At 40.9% G+C, this 19331-nt stretch overlaps 2 protein-coding genes and 1 long non-coding RNA gene across 3 annotated transcripts in view; all 3 read right to left on the bottom strand.

The window, feature by feature from the left end:
- The window catches only part of LOC146992588 (B-cell receptor CD22-like), a 199764-nt gene that overhangs the window by 80019 nt on the left and 100414 nt on the right, over positions 1-19331 (bottom strand). The gene's annotated exons all lie outside the window — the stretch shown is intronic.
- On the bottom strand, positions 1115-18187 carry LOC146992594 (B-cell receptor CD22-like). Its single transcript, XM_085788048.1, has 10 exons — positions 18126-18187; positions 17303-17659; positions 16599-16616; positions 14508-14708; positions 2660-2923; positions 2420-2501; positions 2255-2315; positions 1702-1874; positions 1449-1534; positions 1115-1269 (listed from the first exon to the last, which is right to left on the bottom strand). Exons 1-9 carry the CDS (start codon positions 18178-18180, stop codon positions 1465-1467), a joined length of 1281 nt encoding a protein of 426 aa, XP_085644174.1. The 5' UTR covers positions 18181-18187; the 3' UTR covers positions 1115-1269; positions 1449-1464.
- Positions 6637-7474, bottom strand: LOC146992595 (uncharacterized). Its single transcript, XR_015036644.1, has 2 exons — positions 6914-7474; positions 6637-6850 (listed from the first exon to the last, which is right to left on the bottom strand). It is a non-coding gene; the product is annotated as an uncharacterized LOC146992595 (long non-coding RNA).

The following is a 19331-nucleotide window of genomic DNA, read 5'->3' as shown; positions in this document are numbered from 1 at the left end:
ACTTAACCAGTTATATGATTATCACCTACTAATATTTCATCAATCATTGTGACACATGGAATATATTCTTGTGTGTTTCAACTGTTTAATCATTATAAACAACAAATGAAGTTTGCAGGTTCAACATATGAAGAATTTAAAAAAAGAAACGCTATAAATGTAAAAAAAAAAAAAAAAAAAAAAGAAAGAAAGAAAAAAATAATTGGTGCTAACAATACATTTAAAATATTAACAAAAACACAAAGGGAAAAAATGACCTGTAATCTGAAAAACACTGCTTTTTACTACAATCTGGTGGAAGCAGGCTCAAAATACAGCTCTATCAGAAAATGCATATTTCCAACAACCTATAGTAACCTACAACTACTATATTTTTAATCTGTATTATATTCTAATTATAATTTTCTAGCAAAGCACTGTGTTGCTTGTTCATCTTATTGCTCTTATCACATGGTCATGACTGAAGGAGACTGAGGTGAGTATATTTACATGTTGATCATCTCCTCTCTTCTAACAGAGAAACAGAGCCAAACAATCTGTTGTAAGAATAAACAAAGTAGAAACATAATTGATCAGTGGTGACTTTACAGCTGGATAATCTACTAATCAAGTGAAAAAAAGACCAGTAAAATAAAATGTTGTATATACAGAACAAGGATTACTTGTGACTTCACTGATCTTGAACTTTGGCCCTAACTGTGTTTTACAGAGCTGTTGTAAATGATTTGCTGTCATTTGTCTCTTTACTACCATCTAGTGACAGAAAGAGAAAATATTATTCAGGCCAGTGTTCACACCTCCACCAAACATAGTGACACTCAGGTGAGATAAGAAAAAATGCATAGATGACATATGTTTGTTTCAAATCTAAAATACAGCGTTAAGTCTATTGTTCACCAAAAACAGGATGAACAGGTAAGGCAAGGCCATTTTATTTGTATAGCCCGTTTTTACAAACAGTTTGTCTAAAAGGGCTTTACATGGCATCGTAACAACATCCTCTGTCCTTAGACCCTCACATCGACTGAGGAAAAACTCCATGGAAAACCCTTTTAACAGGGAAAAATCTGAGAGGTGGTGTCTAAAACTATGTACAAAAAAGAAACTTGTTGGTGGTGGACAAAGTTGTGACCCAGCACAGAGACACAGGTCTCAGTTTCTGGTAGCGGTACCTCTGGCTCAGTTCATAATTATCTGAGTCCACAGACAGGAAGTGGTGAGGGATTACGTCTCTTCTCTCTTACAGCTCCTGTGGGTCTGTTGGAGCAGCTGCATGGAGACAGAAGGAGGAGCTCAGCTGACCAGAAACATGTCAGACAATGACACAGTCACTTTTTATGCAGTAATTCATCAACTATGTAGCAATTAAAAGGCAAAATTCACATTGTTTTGTGTTGAATGGGACAATGACTTTCTTCCAGAGGAATAAAAATAGAAAAAACATTTACCACGTCGACTAAAGAGTCAGTGTTTTCTGAAAGGTTTGTTGACTGAGCTGTACAGAGCAGCTGGATCCTCTGAAGCTTCCTGACCTCTGGTTCTGAGAGGAACATAAATTACATCAGGAGATCATGAAGAAAAATATATTCTGCTGTTACTGTCAGAGATGGGAACATCCAAAAGAGATCATAAAATATGGAGGAAAAAAAACGTTTCAACAGAATGATTGATACTGATGTTCATGTGTGAGGAGCTGCTCACCTCTGGACTGGACTGGCACACTGGTTAAATGCCACAGCATCGTACACAACCACGTCTTCTTCCTCCTTCGTCTTGTTGTGTCTTCTGGCCTGAGCCGATCTGATACTGGAGTGATCTCTGGAAAAGTGGACACTGGCATAATGAAGATCATCCTGCTCCTCAGATGGTTCTATCTGTAGATAGTGGACAAATCAAAGTAACTATTCATTTAACACACTTTTACCATTAACTTTCTGAACCAGAATATGTATTTTGATCATTTCTCTGTGGAAATGTGAAACGTTGAGTGATGGTATATCACAAATTCACAAACGACACTGACATTATAACTTCACTTTGCAGAACTAGGTTGAAACCTGTGGTGGACTGTGTCGTCACTGTGTCTGTGGTAGAAAAACTAGACTTTGTACTTGCATCACAAGACCAGAGTCGGGTCAAGTTGCAAAATTTGTGACTTTTTGAACCCAGAATTTACGCAAGTGAGCTAACCACCACACCACGGTGCCGCCAAAACATCAACATGCACTGGAGTGGATCAGTTCATCTTTCTCACCTGTTCCCTGTCGTCTGGTCTCTCTCCAGCCTCAGACCTCTGCTCAGACCTCCTCTTTTTTCTGGTCAGAAGAATTAATTCATAAAAAGTTAAAGCTTACTGAATGACATTAACTGATTTTAAATGAGTTTGTGAACTAATATTTGGGGAAACAGAACTACTCACATGATCCAGAGGAAGACAGAGAAGAGTAGGATCACTAGGGCCACGACAGAGACTGTTGTAACAGCTGTTAACTTCCACGCTGCTAGAAAAAAGAGAACACATGAAAATAAACAAAATGAACGATACTCTAACAGAACATTACCCAGTAATAACTTGGTTTTATAAACATTTGCAAAGATGTCTACAGCTACAACCCAGACAGAGTGTTATGATTTCTGACACAGTCTGTGTGTAACTCACCTGGAACAACAACAGTCAGATTTAAGGTGGACTTCTGACGTCCTATTGTGTTCTGGGCTTCACAGGAATAATTCCCACTGTGTTCAGGTCTGATGTCAGTGATGGTGAAGATCTGTCCTGAAGCTTTTGGTGAGTCTTCATCCTCCTTGTACCAGGTGTAATTAGTTGCTGAGTCAGTGTCACTGCTACAGGTCAGAGTCACTGAGCTGCCCTCCATGATTTCACCTGGAGGATTCACTGACACTGACGGCACCTTCAGAAAATCTGCAGGAGAAAACATCAACATGTGTTTCCTGAGCAGCCATGTTGTGTTGGATTAAAGTGTTTTGTTTCTTAAATAGAAGAGAAAACTCACACACTGGGAGAGAGTCATGATTCTCATGTCCCTTTAAAGCACAAGAGATCATGTCTCCAGGAGAAAACCTGTCTGTATAAGAACTTCCCTCCTCCATGATTTTCTCTCCGTTCCTGATCCAGACGTAGGAAAGACGACCAGCTGGACTGCAGCTGCTGAGACACTTCAGCTCTGCCTCAGTATAAGACTGATGGACTGTTATTGTTCTGGTCACCTGCAGCTCCAGAGCTGGAGACAGGAGGAAGAACCCACAGTGTTAAGGCCCTTTCACACCGGAGACGTATTTTTCGTGCAAATCATTTGCGCGTCGATATTTTTTTTCGAACCCCAGTTTTCATCAGGGGTCCTTTCACACCGACCGCGAATGTGTCGCTGCGAAAATGCAACATAATTTTTTTTTCGCAGCGAGGTCGATTTTTCTGAGCTTTCGCCCGGCGAATAAACGCATCAACCAATCATGTAGCGTGAAAAGGAGGTACGTCAGAACACCATGACAGCTGTTTCCCATAACAAATGTGGCGGCACAGTCTCGGGCCCGCCACAGTCTCTGCTCGGCTTACAGCAGAGCAGAGTGACTGACAGACCCGTGTTTCAGACCAAACACTCTATAGAAGTGATTGCCGTCGGAAGATACAGTGGGAGCCACATAGAAATTCCCCTGCCATGCTGCTGCCATGCTGTTCCCATGCTGTTCCCATGAGAGTTCCAGCAGAGCTCCAGCAAAGTCCCAGCAGCTGGAGTGACCCCCTCCTTTTCCTGGGTGTGACTAGTTTTTACTGCAACCCATTCAATGAAATACATGACATGACCAGGAGATGGCGCTTCTCTCACAGAACAGTACATATCGCCAGAGGCGGCATTTAAAGTGCCGCCGCTGGTGGTGAGTGGAAATTCACATAATTCATAGAACCACGAGTACATGTTTGATTTAAGAAGTGAAATTATAACAGACCTAGCTACTGGAGATGCGCTGGCCACTGTTTTATCTGGAAATAAATTGTTGTAGCTAATAATACCTACTGTCAATTTTTTTATCACAATTTATTTACTGTGAATCTACATTTAAATAGGAAAAAACTAAGGGAGTGATGAAAGCCTTTTTAAGATGTTTGCAGTTACAGGTATTCAGTGCATGCCTTCGACCAGGGAATTAGCATTATCATTGCTCAATCTTTTGTTTGCCCTAATGGGCCACCTATTGGTCACCCATTGTCACACAAATCGCACAGAGCCTGCAATGGAGCTGGCTGTTCAACTTTGAAGGAGGACCGGGGAGGGTTATGTTAGAAGGCTAGCTGGACCAGACTCTCTCCTGAGCAACAACACACTCCAAACCCCTGAACATTCACACCTGCTCCAGAGCATTACCATCTCCAAGCATCCCCCACCGCTTTGACTATGAATTGATTAGAAAATGAGCAGGTATTTCCTTAGAAGGTCCTGCTTTAAACATTTTTATTTTCATGATTATCTTACATTATTATCTATCTTACAAAAAATGTTGTAATTTTGCAACAGTGCTTCATGGCAGAGGTTAGGAAAGGCACATGTGGCAAGGTGAAGAGGATCCAGGGCGGGCTTCGAACCCCAGACTCTCGGGTAACAGTCATGTGAGCTAACCATTCGGCCAAAGGGACATCCCCTTTGCCAAGTAGCCAGGGCGCATGATCAATAGGAGGCATAGCGACAGGACCCTCAACTGTCACACACACACACACACGCACGCACACACACAAGTCAAACAGGATTGCAGATGGTCTGACCATATGGAGTCAGTGCTGGAATTTCATTTAACTCTGTACTTCCTCTGGATTAAATTTATTAATTAAATTAAATGTATTGATTTTTCACTATAATTTACTAGTTATAGCACTAGCCTATACTGTCAATCCCCCTATAAACCCCATTCCGATTTGATATCACAACTTCACAAAGTTGAAGACACCTGCTGCACCTAGTCTAACTGAATTATTCTGCATAAGACCCTGACTAATACTCATAGTAATGCTGCATTAGCATCAAAACAAAGTAGGCTAAATAAAAAATGATCATACATACGTAGTCTAAGAAAAAAAGTGGAAAAGTCAGGGGCCCACTTTAGTATTCTTTCAGGGGCCCCAGAATTCCTAGCAACGGCCCTGATTATCTGACTAACTTTCTTATTTCACTCAGTGGACCGGCGGATCAGCTGGTGTGCAGTGCGCACTGTATAGCGTACTGTATGGTCTCTCTCTCTCTCTCTCTCTCTCTCTCTCTCTATCACGCTGTACGTCTTCACAAGACACAGGTCGACGTGTGTGCGGTGAGATGGAAATAAGAGCAGAGCGTACCTTCGCTCTCATGTTGAGTTCCATATTAAGACAGGTGCGTCAGTGCCACTCTAGACGCGTCAGGTCAGCATAGCGCAGGGGGAGGGATATTAGTATTCTGTGGTGAAAAATACACTCATTCCTGAAATTTTATTGAGAATTTTACAGAGGTGAACAGCGCATGTTTACGGTGTCCGGCGACTCTGACCCCTACACCGCAGCAGCCAGCAACAGACTTTTACAAAATAAAAGCATGTGAGCAACATTAATGCGCAATAAAATAAATGTCGGCGTAAATAGTTTATTGAGTTGCCATAACGCAACTTGCACAGCCCTAATAAATACACAAATGTAGCCTGTGGTTCTGAGACGTGACGCGCTGTGGTCACTAGAAATTTATTTATTTATTTGCGGGAGTGAATGAGCAAGCCAGACATGCACAGCAGATTTCATGGTTGCCGACTGGCAAAAACTTAAAGAGGGGCTTACAGGTTTCACACAAACAAACAAAAAACATCCAGTAGCCTATGTTAAGTCTCAGCTGTGCCATGGCGAGGGCGCACGACGCACAATTGTGTGGTTTTAATTTATGAACCTCATAATTATTTCTCTTTCCTCTTGTTTGAATATAAGGGCGGTCACTTAGGACCACACTTTCATTTTACACATACAGTCTCATGCGTGTATATTCACGGACACGTTGGCATGTTGTTTATTTATTGGTTAGGGTTTATTTGCGCACCGTATGCTTCAGTGTTAACATTAAAACCACCACAAGGCAAACATTTACTAGAATGCAAATTCTGTAGACTTCCGGTGGTGACGCTGAAGCGAATGGCAGCCTAAACACCCCGCTCCCAACCGGTTGGATATTTATCCCCTTTGAAGAACATTAGATTTTAAAAATTGCACAGAAAGTTAACATGGAAGGGGATAAGCAAAAAAAGACTAAAAGTAAACAGGGCTCAAGACGTGATAGAGGAGAGACTGTCGAAGAAAAATACTACAGCGACGAGGAAAGCTATGAGAACAATGGCGGCGCTGACGAGGAAGAAGCTAACCCCGTCATGCAGGCCATCTACAACGAGATTCGTGCGCTCAGGGCTGATGTTAAAAGTGAAATGAGTGAATTTCGACTTTCCTTTCGTAGCGACATGAAGAAGGAGTTGAACGAGTTTAGAGGAGAAATCAACCGAAAACTCGAAGAAGCTACAGGTGAGCTACAAGCTACCATAGCAAGAGTGGGCGAGGCCGAACAGCGCATATCCGACATTGAAGACTGGGACACGGCAGCGAAGGAGGCTCTCACCCAGGCGCTAGAGAACCAAGAGGCCCTGCAGGCTAAGCTAACCGAGCTAGAAGCACGCTCGCGCCGCAACAATCTCCGTATTTACGGAGTACCGGAGGAATCAGAGGGGTCCAATGTGTCGGAGTTTATAACGAAGCTAATAAAATCAGAAGTCGGCCCGCCGGCCGCGGACATGGACCTCGGAATACAGCGCTGCCACCGGGCGCTCGCCCCAAAGCCTCCCCCAGACGCACCGCCGAGATCACTGGTGATTTGCTTCCTCGAGTTCAGAGTGAAAGAACAGGTACTGCGTACGGCGTGGAGAAAGAAAGATGTTCGTTACGAGGGGAAAAGGATCTATTTTGATCAAGATTACCCCCCCGAAATATTGAAGAAAAGAAAGGCATATGTGGGGATACTGAGAGAGCTTAAAGCCAAAGGGATCCGCTTCCAAACGCCACATCCAGCCAAGTTGAAGGTGTTTTTCGACAGCGGCACACAGATCTACGAGAGCGCAGCAGAGGCGGCTAAAGACCTGAAGAAGAGAGGATTCCCTATGGAGAACGTCAAGGAGCCTGACTCTACAGCGCTGAAGCAGCGGAGATGGGCGACGTGGGAGAGGGCAGGTGCAGATCGCCGCAGACAGGTAGTGGACCAAGGGCGGATAAAAGAGAGACTACGGAGCTTTCAGCGTGTTCCACCTGGAGCAACTGCTGCTGGCCAGTGAAAACACCTGAGGGTAAACATATTCACACATTGCGGGGTGAGTGACTGGAGCCATGTGCCTGTACAGAAGTTGAGCCCAGTGACTGTTAATTGAAATATCATCCTGTGATGATCCGGGTCCAACCTCCTCGTTTGGACCCCCCACCCCCACCCCCTTTATTATTATTTTTTATTATTTTTTTTTATTTTTAATTACACTGGGCTTCAAAACAAAAGTGTTATTAGCCCCCGTGTAAAGTGGATGACTTCTCATTAGTCAGTTTACCAGGTGAGGTAATACTATAATTACCCAGATTTGTTTAAGCTGAACCTTATATTTAAGAGTTAAATACTACAGTTTGCCGTTCCTACTTAAATCTACCTAAATTTGAACTATAGTATACCTAAGATGACAACATTTGGGCTTCTGAGCCTTTAAATTTTATTTACTTACATGAGGAGACCTTAAGAAATTACCCAAACTCACTTATTTTGAATTTTTATACCCAAAAGAAAATGCTTTTACAATTTAATTTTCAATCTACTAAGGAATTAGATTTTTCTTTGCTAAAAGTTTTCATTACATCCTTTTACCTGAGAAGATAATTCTTGTGTTTCTCAACTCTCTGCCAATTTACAAAGAGAATACATATTATTATTTACTGCACTTGACAAGATGGAACCTTATACCGGTTTTGGAGAAACTGACTCAGAAAGAATGTCACCGGTGCACAGTATCTCTTCTGATACTGATGAGAGGCCCTCGACGGACACGAGGATTTCCTCTCAATTTGAGGTTTCATTTGAACTTCGGACTTGGAAGTCTTTGGTTCTTGTTTTTCTGTTTTTTGGTTCACTGTTCTTGTTCGGGATATCATGGGTAATGTTACACAGTTGTACACAGGTTGAAAAGAGTATATGCAACATCAGGAATATAAGATAGTCACACTAAATGTCAATGGGCTGCATAACCCGATCAAAAGGAGTAAAATTATAGCTAAAATGAAACGAGAAAAGCTGCAGGTAGTTTTTTGGCAAGAGACTCATCTGTCCTCTTTAGAACATGAAAAATTTAAAAAACTGGGATTTCAAAATACCTATTACTCATCTCATAAATCAGCCCGTAGGAGGGGAGTGGCTATACTGATCCCTAATGCAGTAAATTTTGAATTTATTTCAGAAGTGAAAGACAAGGAAGGGAGATTTGTTTTAGTAAAGGGTAAATTAGACAATGAAGAAGTAACTCTACTTAATGTGTATGCCCCCCCAGGGAGCAAAAAAATGTTTTTCAAAAAATTATTTGAATTGATAGTTTTGGAAACACAAGGAATTCTAATTTGTGGTGGTGATCTTAATGTCCAACTGCAACCAAAATTAGATACATCTAATCAGCGCCAAAAGAAAAGTCCTAATGCCATTCTAGTCCAGAGGATGCTTACAGAGCTGGGTCTGATTGACGTGTGGAGAGAGTCTCATCCAGGAGAAAAACAATTCACATATTATTCCCCATGTCACTCTGTATATTCACAAATTGATTATTTGTTTATGTATAAATCAGACTGGCACAGAGTCAGGGATTGTAAAATAGGGATTAGAGATGTATCTGATCACTCAGGGGTGTATCTAACCCTGCACCTAACTAAGCAACGGAAAAATACACTTTGGAGACTCAATACGAGCATTTTAAATGACAAAACAGTGCAGAAACAGATTGAACAGGAATTTGAAACATATTTACAAAATAATGATAATGGGGAGGTGTCTCCAAATACTCTATGGGACGCAGCAAAGGCAGTTGTTCGAGGCAAAATTATTGCCCTCACAGCTTTTCGTAAAAAGGAAAAACAGAGAAGACTTGTGGAACTACAAGCGGAAATGAAGTCATTAGAAACTAGACACATGGAACAAAGAGATCCACAAATATTAATTAAAATAAACAAAATTAAACAGGATATAAATGGCATATATGATGAGGAAATTGAAAAACAACTTAAATTTACCAAACAAAAGTATTATGAGACAGGGCATAGGGCAATGAAATTACTTTCCTGGAGGATTCGAAAACAACGTGGGAAAAATATGATTTATAAGATTAGAAACCCCAAGACACAAAAGGTTTGCAGTGAATCAGAGGACATTCAACATGCTTTCGTACTATATTATAAAGAACTATATAACCAACCGGCCATGGTAGATATTACAACAATAGATACTTTTCTAAGTTCACTAGATTTACCATCTATAGGAGAACAACAAAATAAAGAAATTATGGCTGAGATAACAGCAGAAGAACTGAACAAAGCCATTTCGAGATTGAAAGCTAATAAGGCTCCAGGTTCGGACGGCTATCTGTCTGAGTGGTATAAAACATTTAAACAACAGATAACACCTGTTCTGCTTAATTGTTTCAACCATACACTGAGAACAGGAGAAGCCCCCCAATCATGGAAGGAAGCAGTTATCTCTATCATCCTGAAAGAAGGAAAAGATAAAAATGAATGCAGCTCATACAGACCAATATCAGTCTTAAATGTAGACTATAAACTGTTTGCTTCAATCCTATCTAGGAGACTGGAGTCCATTGTCCCTGAGCTGGTTGATTTGGACCAAACAGGCTTTGTATTAAACAGACAGACACAGGATAATTTAAGGAGAACACTACAGGTGGTGAGTCATATTACATCAGAAAATATCAGTGCAATGTTGGTCAGCCTAGATGCTGAAAAGGCATTTGACTCGGTGGGTTGGGAATATTTATACAGGGTACTTGCAAGATTTGGCTTCAAAGATGGTTTTATTAAATGTATTAGAGCGCTATACTTTTCTCCAACGGCCAGGATCAGGGTGAATGGACACCTGTCGCAAACTATTCATTTGGAAAGAGGGACACGCCAAGGCTGTCCCCTGAGTCCGACCCTATTCGCATTATTTATTGAGCCCCTCGCTCAAGCAATTAGAGAGGACTCCGGGATAAAGGGGACTATGATTAGAGGAGAAGAACATAAGATTTGTATGTTTGCGGATGATGTTCTGCTTTTTATTACAAGTCCAGACTCAAGCATCCCTAAATTGATGTCCCTGCTAAAAAAATATAATTTATACTCTGGGTATAAGCTTAATATCCAAAAAACCCAAACCCTTACATTTAACTATATTCCCCACCCAGATATTAAAGGGAAATACAATTTTAAATGGGACTCGTCCAAAATAAAATATTTAGGAATAAACCTTACTAAAGATATGTCAAAACTTTTTGAAAATAACTACGGCCCCATTAATAAAGAGATCAAATCTGATATTTCTAGATGGACCCTCCTCCCACTGGATATGAGTAATAGAATAGAAATTATTAAAATGAACGTGTTGCCACGGCTTCTTTATCTCTTACAGTCTCTGCCTCTAGAGGTACCCCAAAAACAATTTGACGAGTGGGAATGCCTGGATCTCAAGGTTCATTTGGAACAGTAGAAGACCCAGGGTTCAGTTCAAGACTCTGCAGCTAAAAAAAGAGAAGGGAGGGAGAGCTTTACCATGTTTACAGGATTATTATTATGCTGCACAGTTGAAACCCTTGGTATCCTGGTGCTCTCCAAATTATGAATCTAAATGGAAATGCTTGGAAACTACACAGTTAAAAATTCCAATACAGTCTATAATAGGAAACAAAAACCAAGCAGAAAAATATTATAACAATTTGAATCAATTGACTGTATTCACTCTGAAACTATGGTTTAAGGTCTTGAGGAAGTTACAAATAGAGAAACAGGTTAGAGTCTTGAATTGGATAGCATATGATCCAGAATTTGAACCTGCTAGATTGGACGGGGGCTTTAAACAGTGGGTTAGGAGAGGGATCACGTCCTTTTGTTCCCTCATCTCAAACAGTAAATTTCAGAGTTATGAGTCAATTTCAGCCACATTTGGACTGGAGAAGCAGGACTTTCATAGATACCTGCAAGTCAGAGACTACTATAATAAAAAATTACAAATCAAGGAGGAGAAGGAATACAATTTAATTTCTATATTTCATGAGGCATATAAAAAGAAAGATAATAAAAAGTTGGTCTCAAGAATATACGGAAGTATACAAGCTTCTAAGAATCACTCTACGTTATCCATTAAACAAAAATGGGAGAAGGAGTCAGAAACACAAATATCAGAAGAGACCTGGATAGAAATATGTGAGACACAAGCGACCACTGCAAATTCGAGATCTTTAAGAGAGTTCGGCTGGAAGAATGTAGTGAGATTTTTCATAACTCCTAAATTAACAGCAATACGAACAGGCACACAGAGTCGAGGCTTTTGTTGGAGACAATGTGGAACCCCTATGGCTAACCATGTTCATGTTTTTTGGGCCTGTCCGAAAATCCAGTTATTTTGGAAGGAGGTGTCAACCGAGATAAATAAAATAATAGGGGTGGATTTAGATTTTTCTTTTGTTATTTTATATCTCGGTAAAATTCCAAAAACAGTCTTGCATAAGGACAGGTACTTGTTGAAGATTCTTCTGGCCAGTGGTAGGAAAGCCATAACCAGAAAGTGGTTGCAACTAGATCCTCCAACACTGATCCAGTGGCACGGGATCATTCACGAAATTTACTGTATGGAGAGACTTACTTTTGTTTTAAGACTTCAGTTGGAGAACTGTATGGAACGCTGGGAAAAATGGATTGAATATGCACCTTGAATAGTGTGACATTTGACTATGATGTATGCGTATGTATGTATGTATGTGTAATTGAATATTTTGATTTTAACTGTACCATCCATGATGATCTCATGTTCTATGTTCATGTAGATAAATAAAAAGTTAAAAAAAAAAGAAAAAAAAAGAATGCAAATTCTGTAGACAGAATTATCTGTGCTCTGTCGGTGTTTATGTATCTTTGAAGCTACTTATAGATCGCCTGTTTTGGAGGCAATTATAGCAATTCATCTGAGGGAAAAAAGAAAGGAGGAGGAAAAGTGATTGACAGATTAACTCGGGTCAAAATCACTGCTCCTCCGCGTGGACAAATGAGACACTGCAGTTGATTTTCACACGGGCTGCAGAGGGGCGTTAACAGTCGTGGCTGTGTTCGCTACGTCATCGCGGGGGATTAAATTATCGCCACGGGCCAAGCGGGAGCCCGTCACGGACCCGCCACGGACCCATCACGGTCCCGCGGAGGTCCCACCAGGGACCAGGGGGAACTTCTAGGTGGCTACATCTGTAGAACTACTTAAGACTTATATTAACATAAATATTCCGCTTACTTCTGCATTAACAGATGGAAGACATGACGTGGAGGCGAAGAACCACCCATCGCAAACAAAACTTTGGAATATAATTGTCGCATCTGTCGCATATTCGTGTCGCCGCCGGTGTGAATGGTTTTGATCCGAAATATTCGCCACCGAATATTTCACAATTTCGTGTCATTATTCGTTACGTCCGTGGTGTGGAAGGGCCTTTAGTGATAAACATAAAATAGAATAAAAAGTGAATGTGGTGATCAGATATAAATTCTTTGTTCTGATGATGCACCTTCTTATATTGTTTCTCTCTGTTGTAATCTACCTGTTTAACTGCAGATCTTCTTTTTTTTTTTTAACTGCAGATCTTGATAAATATAACCCTTGTAACTGACAAAGGCCGTTTTCACATCCAACTATACAGCCCTTTATGGTGCTTTATTAAAATGTGATACACAAAGGTTTTAAAGATGCTTCTGTGTTTGTCAGTTTGTGTTCTTACCTGTGACAGTCAGAGTTGTACCAGGTAAACTGCTCCTCCATTCAGACCATTTAGTTTTGAATGTGAAGTGATACTGAGCTGAATCTGTCTCTCTCAGGTCAGTGATTCTCAGAGTGGAGCGTCCTCCCTCTGTTTCAACAACCTGAACACGACCTGAATATTCAGAGTCTTCACTAAGATCCTCAGGCTCTGAGGGATTCTGCCAACGATGACTACGTTCAGGACTGAACCAGAACTTTGATTCAACATTATAATAACTGTTGTAGGTACAAGAAATCTCCACTGATGATCCTTTGGAGGCACAGATTCTTCTGTCTGTGTAAATCACTCCGTTGCAGGATTTACCAAAGACACCTGAAAGATTAAATGTTTTATTAAACCAGAGTAGCAACTACATTTTAAAGACAGTTGTCTTGCTGAATTACAGCAGAGTTCAATACAATAATATGGTGTTAATATAGAAACAGAAAAATGAGTCCTCCATATTATAGATATGCAGTCATGTGCAGTAGGTTAAATTTACCACCAGGTGGCGATATGTCAGGGTTTTTTCTGCATTAAATTTTGAGGCGGCTGTTGACTTTCTCTCTGAGCGTCTCCGCCTACAGATGTTCAGCTGAGGGAATACGCTGCTCAGCTGTTGAGCCGAGCGTCCGGGGCTCATTATATATTAGACTATATAGCCTATATATTTCACTTTTATATACAGTCACTGCTGAAAGAAGTTGTCCGCTCGCAGCAGGACAGATAATCAATGGATAATCGGTAAAGTTAATAATTGGCCATGAATACATTAATTTCGATCGCCTGTTATATGTCAGTGTTGCCCAAACGCAAATCTTATAGGTTTCTGCTGTTTTCACATTTAAAAAGGTCTTTGTTGTCTTTGTACAGAGACAATATGAGATTTGCTTGTAGCTACAGCACCTAAAAAAACCACTGTAACCTATTTTCACACGCACACCAGCCTCGCTTTCAATAAAACACATACTCACATTCCATAATTGCGATCAGTGAAATATATGAAAACAATAAAATACAATTTAAAAATGAGAGTTGTTGTTGCTCTAGTTTATTTAGTTTAATGGATAAAGCTTCATATTTAAAAGTAGCGTAATGTATAGTTTTAGCAGCCTCCTCTCTATATTGCAGCAGCACTGCTTTTTTGTATCGCTCATACTCTCTTGAGGTTTTGTTGAGCTGGAACCATGAACCAAAAAGCCTGGCTATGTTGAGCCTCCTTCACAGTACAGGCTCAGGAGTCGTTTTTTTTTTTTTTCCTCAGCCTTTATTTTGAAAGGACAGCTGTGGAGAAGAGACAGGTACGCGGAGATAAAGTGAGGGGGGATTGACACGCACTTCCACCCCCCCACCCCCCACCCCCCGGCCGCCTCAGCCCAAATTTTGGCTAGAAAAAACCCCGTGTAAGTGGAAGACTGAAGTAAACTCACAGACTGGAGGAGAAGGGAAGTCCTCATGTCCTTTCAGAGCACAGGAATAACTGTTGACATCATTAAAATAGACTGACAATGAAGTTGTTTTCTGTCCATTCTTGTACCAAGTGAAGGAAGAATGATCAGGTAGACGACAACTGCTGTGACACTTCAGCTCTGCCCAGTTCTGGTACAATGTTGAGGTGGTCACCTGTAGACCTGGAATTCAAAAGAACAAAAGGAAATGTATTTTGTATTTAGTGTGAATACATGGAAGGCAGTCATCATGTGACCTAAATGTGAATATCTGATCACACAGTAATGTCCATATGCAGTGGCGGCTGGTGGTCAAATTAGTTGGGTGGGCTAATAAATAAATTATACCCATTAAATGGTTAACACAGCTAAAAGTTAGGGTTATCCCATCTCACAAAAGTATAGCAACTAACTAGGCCTACACACTGCATTAAGTAAGGGTCTAGTCCAAAAAAAAAAAAAATCTTCACCTGGTTATCTCACACATACACACACAGTCTCTCTCTCTCTCTCTCTCACGCACGCATGCACGCACGCACACACACACACATAAATAAATAAATAAAAAAGACGATATATGCAGCTCATATCGACGGCCTTTCTGGTCTGTTATCGCCATGTCATTAAGTCTGGTGCTCCCGGTGAGTTTAAACTAGATTCTCCACTTCGTTCATGTTAGCAAAGACAGTTTAGAGCAGTAAAGTAATGCTACCTGTGATGCTAGCGCCTAGCGCCGCTGTTTCTGTCTTCTCCCTCCCACAACAACACAACTTTTCCTCCGGTTCCTGTCATTGGTCTGAAAACAGCGGTGTTGGGCTAAATGAAATTAGCCCCAATGACAAGTAAACCAAGGGGGCGGGACATGACGCCTGTCAATCACTGACCCTGCGTTAGCCCGCTGCTGATTGGTCAGAACCGCTCGGCCTGTGGGCTGAATGAAATTAGCCCCAACAGTCGGTCAATGGCGAGGGCGGGACATGGCTCCTGTCAATCATCCACAGTCGGAAAATGAATGAGAGCAGACTCGGTGAGCTGGGGCTGATTAAAATTAGCCCATTTAGAGATATCCTGTGTTTTTCTTGAAACTATTTAATATTGTTGCCAGTTCCGATTTTACTAAGACTTAGAACAATCTTTTGTATGTTATTTAGAGAATATAATATAGGCTATATATAATATTTTTTCCTCATCTTTTGTTGTGTAATGCAGGGAGGGCTTAGCCCCACTAGCCCATTGATACCAGCCGTCACTGTCCATATGTGAGTCTAGAGGGGAGTTACCATCATCTCCTCATATTTAACCAGTCATCATCATGTGATCCAGAGTTCAACCTGAAGCCCATTCAGTCATTATTAAGTGGAGCTCTAAACTCAGATCGTCTTCATCTTTCATTAACACAGCTGTTTCTGTTGATCTGAACATCTGGAACAGAAACATCAGGCCCGGCTCTAGCCATTTTGGTGCCCTAGGCGAGATTACGCCAAGGCGCCCCCCCCCCCAACAATGATCAATAATGATTATAATGATAACGTAGCAGTGTATCTGTATGTCCCCTCTGACCCCGAGATACACAACTTGCACAACAATCAGTAAAATTTCATTGAGTAAATCCTGGGTGAAGACATGAAAAAAACGAGTCTCTCTGCAGTCATGAGAATAACCTGTTGTGATGCTTGAAATGGGTATACGTCTTCGCTTCACAAAAGCAGTGGAATATACTGTCTGAATAAAGGCTAATAGATACTGTAAGTGTGGAAAACAAGTTAAAATTAAATTTTGTTAAATTGCTTTGTGAGCATAAATTTTATCTGTCATTCTATTTTCACCAAATGTCTCAAATGTAAAATAAAAGAAGCTAAATATTGACTTAACATTACATTTCAAACTTCATGAGATGTGTGTAGCCCTAAAAGAGAAATTAGCTTTTTTTCTCCAAACAAAATATCAACTAAACAGACAAAAAACACAAAATGTACAATATTTAACCTATATAATGTACCCTCCATGTGTTGTCACTGTGGTGCTGTTTGAGAGGTTAAAAAAAATGGTTTGAGAGCTCAGTGGTCTGTATACAGAGCTGGAGCTGTGGCCCTGCTGTCTAAGCAGGCTGAAGTCTCAACTCTCTTCTTTTTTCAATATCTTCCTCATCAAATGAGTCAAAACTTTCAGCCTCTGAAGCACCGTCATCCTCCTCACTGCTTCTCTCTCTCTCTCCTAACGATTCTGCGGGTTCGAAGCGCTTCACAGCTGTTCTTTTGATTAACAGGTCGTCAAGGGCGGCGTAAAATGACCGAAATATAAACAAAAACATATCGAGACGGTCGCGCAAACGAGCCGGCATTTGCGCCGACTTTGAGGATTAATGCAACCAAGTATCCACACATCTAATTAAAAATGTGGCGTTTCTAACAAGAAAACGGCTTGAAAGCATTCCCACTGCAGACAGGTAGGCCTACCTCTGCTGTGTGTATGACTGCGGGGAGAGCGGAGGGCAGTACCATGTGGGGGAGAGAGAGGGGGGGGGGCGATTTAGTAAGTAATGATATTATATTATTACTTTTTAATAGGTATTGCTTTGCATTTAAATTAACATGGGATTATTTTTTGTATTAAGAAATAATAGTACCAACTAGTTATAAAAATTGTGAAAGTTACACTTTTTTTTCTTTCCCATTTGTGGCGCTGGCGCCCCCTGGATGGACGGCGCCCTTAGCATTTGCCTATACGGCCTATGCCACGGGCCGGCCCTGAGAAACATACTAAAATAAAATCCTTACCTGTGACAGACAAAGTGACTCCAGCTTCACCAGTGTATTTCTCTCCTGGTTTGTTTGTTGTGAAGCTGAACTTGTAAACAGCTGAGTCGCTCTCTCTCAGGTCTGTGATTCTCAGAGTGCAGTCGTTGTCACCACAGAGATACTGAACACGACCTGAGTACTCTGAGTCTGCTCTCAGATCCACAGGTTCATTACCACTGGATTTAGTGAACCACAGTCTTTCTCCAACTGTAGTATCATCATCAGTTCTCCAGTCTGGGTATCTGTAGGTGCAGCTTATGTCCACTGTTGATCCTACTACAGCACAGATCTGAGTTGGAGCACAGGTCACTGTCCAGTCATTCTGACCCTGTATCACTGTAACACAGAGCGCAGCACAAACCACAGTCACATTTTAATATTGTCAAGCTGCAGCAGTTTGTAAACCTGCAACGTAAGTAAATTTAGGGGTTTCAGGAGTTCAAGAGTGTTATTTTCCCTCAGTTGTATTTCAGTTTGTGTTGTTCAACACTGCACAGCGCTGAATATTCAAACATACATAGACAAGTCCAAACATAAAACCACTGGACCTGTGAATCTTAATGCAGCTTTAAAGGAGACATATTATGTCCCCTTTCCACAAATTGAAATAGTTACCAGATGTCTTAAATACATGTCTGTGACATGCTTTGGTCAAAATACCCCATCACAGCTCTTTTTAATATTGTTAAGTTGCATCAGTTTGTAAACCTGCAACAAAACTGAACTGATTCTAAATTTACATTTACATCTAATCTCACCTGCTCTGAATAACAGTGTTACATTGTATGTGGAAATAAATTACCTGGTACAGAGAGAAGGAAAATGAAAAGTCCACTCGCTGCCGCTGTTAAATTCATAGCTGCTCCTCTCAACAGAGACTATGAAATGATCAGAAACAATATAATCTATCAAGATATAAATTGGTTTATATATTAGTTTCATCAAAATCCATTCACAGAGTAAAAGGACATTGTTTTACCGTCTGTCCTCAGGGGAATGAGAATCAGAACAAAGACTTCCTTAACATATAGGCTAGCACTGACCACAGGCCCGGAAATGGTAGCTCTCAGTAAACAACGGAAAGTTTTACACGTACTCTGAGGTGTCAGTTAAGTAGGAACAATAATTAGGGCCACGGGCCATTGCACCGGGCACTGGTCCCAACAGCTATGAAATAGCTAGTGATTTAGCTGTGTGTGTATGTTTACAAGCATTTAAACGAGCGCCAGGTGGATTGTTTATGAACCTTAATGAGCTCTGGCCTGAGAATCAGACATTACCATGGCAACTTGAGGTGGTTGCCAATGACGATAGGGGCCCCCCAGGCTGAGATAGACAGAAACGTTGCTGTAAGGACTTCCTGAAAAATTTGGTACGATTTGGTGTTTCTACAGTAAATATTTTGGAGACGCTGGCAGTTTTAAAACATCGGTCCGTTCTGCTTCTCTCAGAAAATCTTTGTATTGGAGTCAATGAGGAGCAGAGACAGACGTTTTTTTTGATTCTGTAAATTCTGTAAGTCTCTCTGATATTTTGAGCACATGGTGAGAGACAGAACAAGTTTGTCTAAAATTTTCTGAAAAAAATATGTGTGTAGAGTGTAAGTTGTGGCCGGGCCGAGTGTGGAAAGAGAAAAAATCTGGAGTTTTTCTGAGCTTTCTCCCACTCTAACCGATGATGTCACCCACTCTGACACGAACATTCCGTGCAATACACAACCATTATAATCTCGTGCCCATGGCCCTAATTAAATGAGTTCTGAGTTTGGCATTGTGAGAATCATTATGGCTGGAAAACATTGTTCTGCTTTCTGAGCAGCTTCATATGGATTTTATAATGAACTGTCTTTCACACATTTTACATCCGTCCATGTTCCCACCTCATTCTGAGCTACACAGCAACACACTCCAGACTGGGTCAAGGCAGGGGGAGTCGTCAAAGTTGTTGCTGTATTAAATCCCAGTGAACAGACGTCCAAACAGAAAGCCGGTGGACCTGTCAATCATAA

This window comes from Trachurus japonicus, chromosome 1 (assembly GCF_045865225.1).
Source record: "Trachurus japonicus isolate A0001 chromosome 1, Traja_1.0".
Lineage (NCBI taxonomy): Eukaryota > Metazoa > Chordata > Actinopteri > Carangiformes > Carangidae > Trachurus > Trachurus japonicus.
The sequence above is the reverse complement of the archived record's forward strand: the minus strand, read 5'-3'. Positions and strand labels throughout refer to the sequence as shown.

Coding starts and splice junctions, on each gene's coding strand:
- LOC146992594 (XM_085788048.1), bottom strand. CDS start 18,180: ATGAATTTAACAGCGGCAGCGAGTGGACTTTTCATTTTCCTTCTCTCT. Junction 2,924..14,507: donor CTTCCCTTCTCCTCCAGTCT/GTGAGTTTACTT, acceptor TTTCTCCTGCAG/ATTTTCTGAAGGTGCCGTCA. Junction 1,535..1,701: donor TGTGCCAGTCCAGTCCAGAG/GTGAGCAGCTCC, acceptor TCTCAGAACCAG/AGGTCAGGAAGCTTCAGAGG.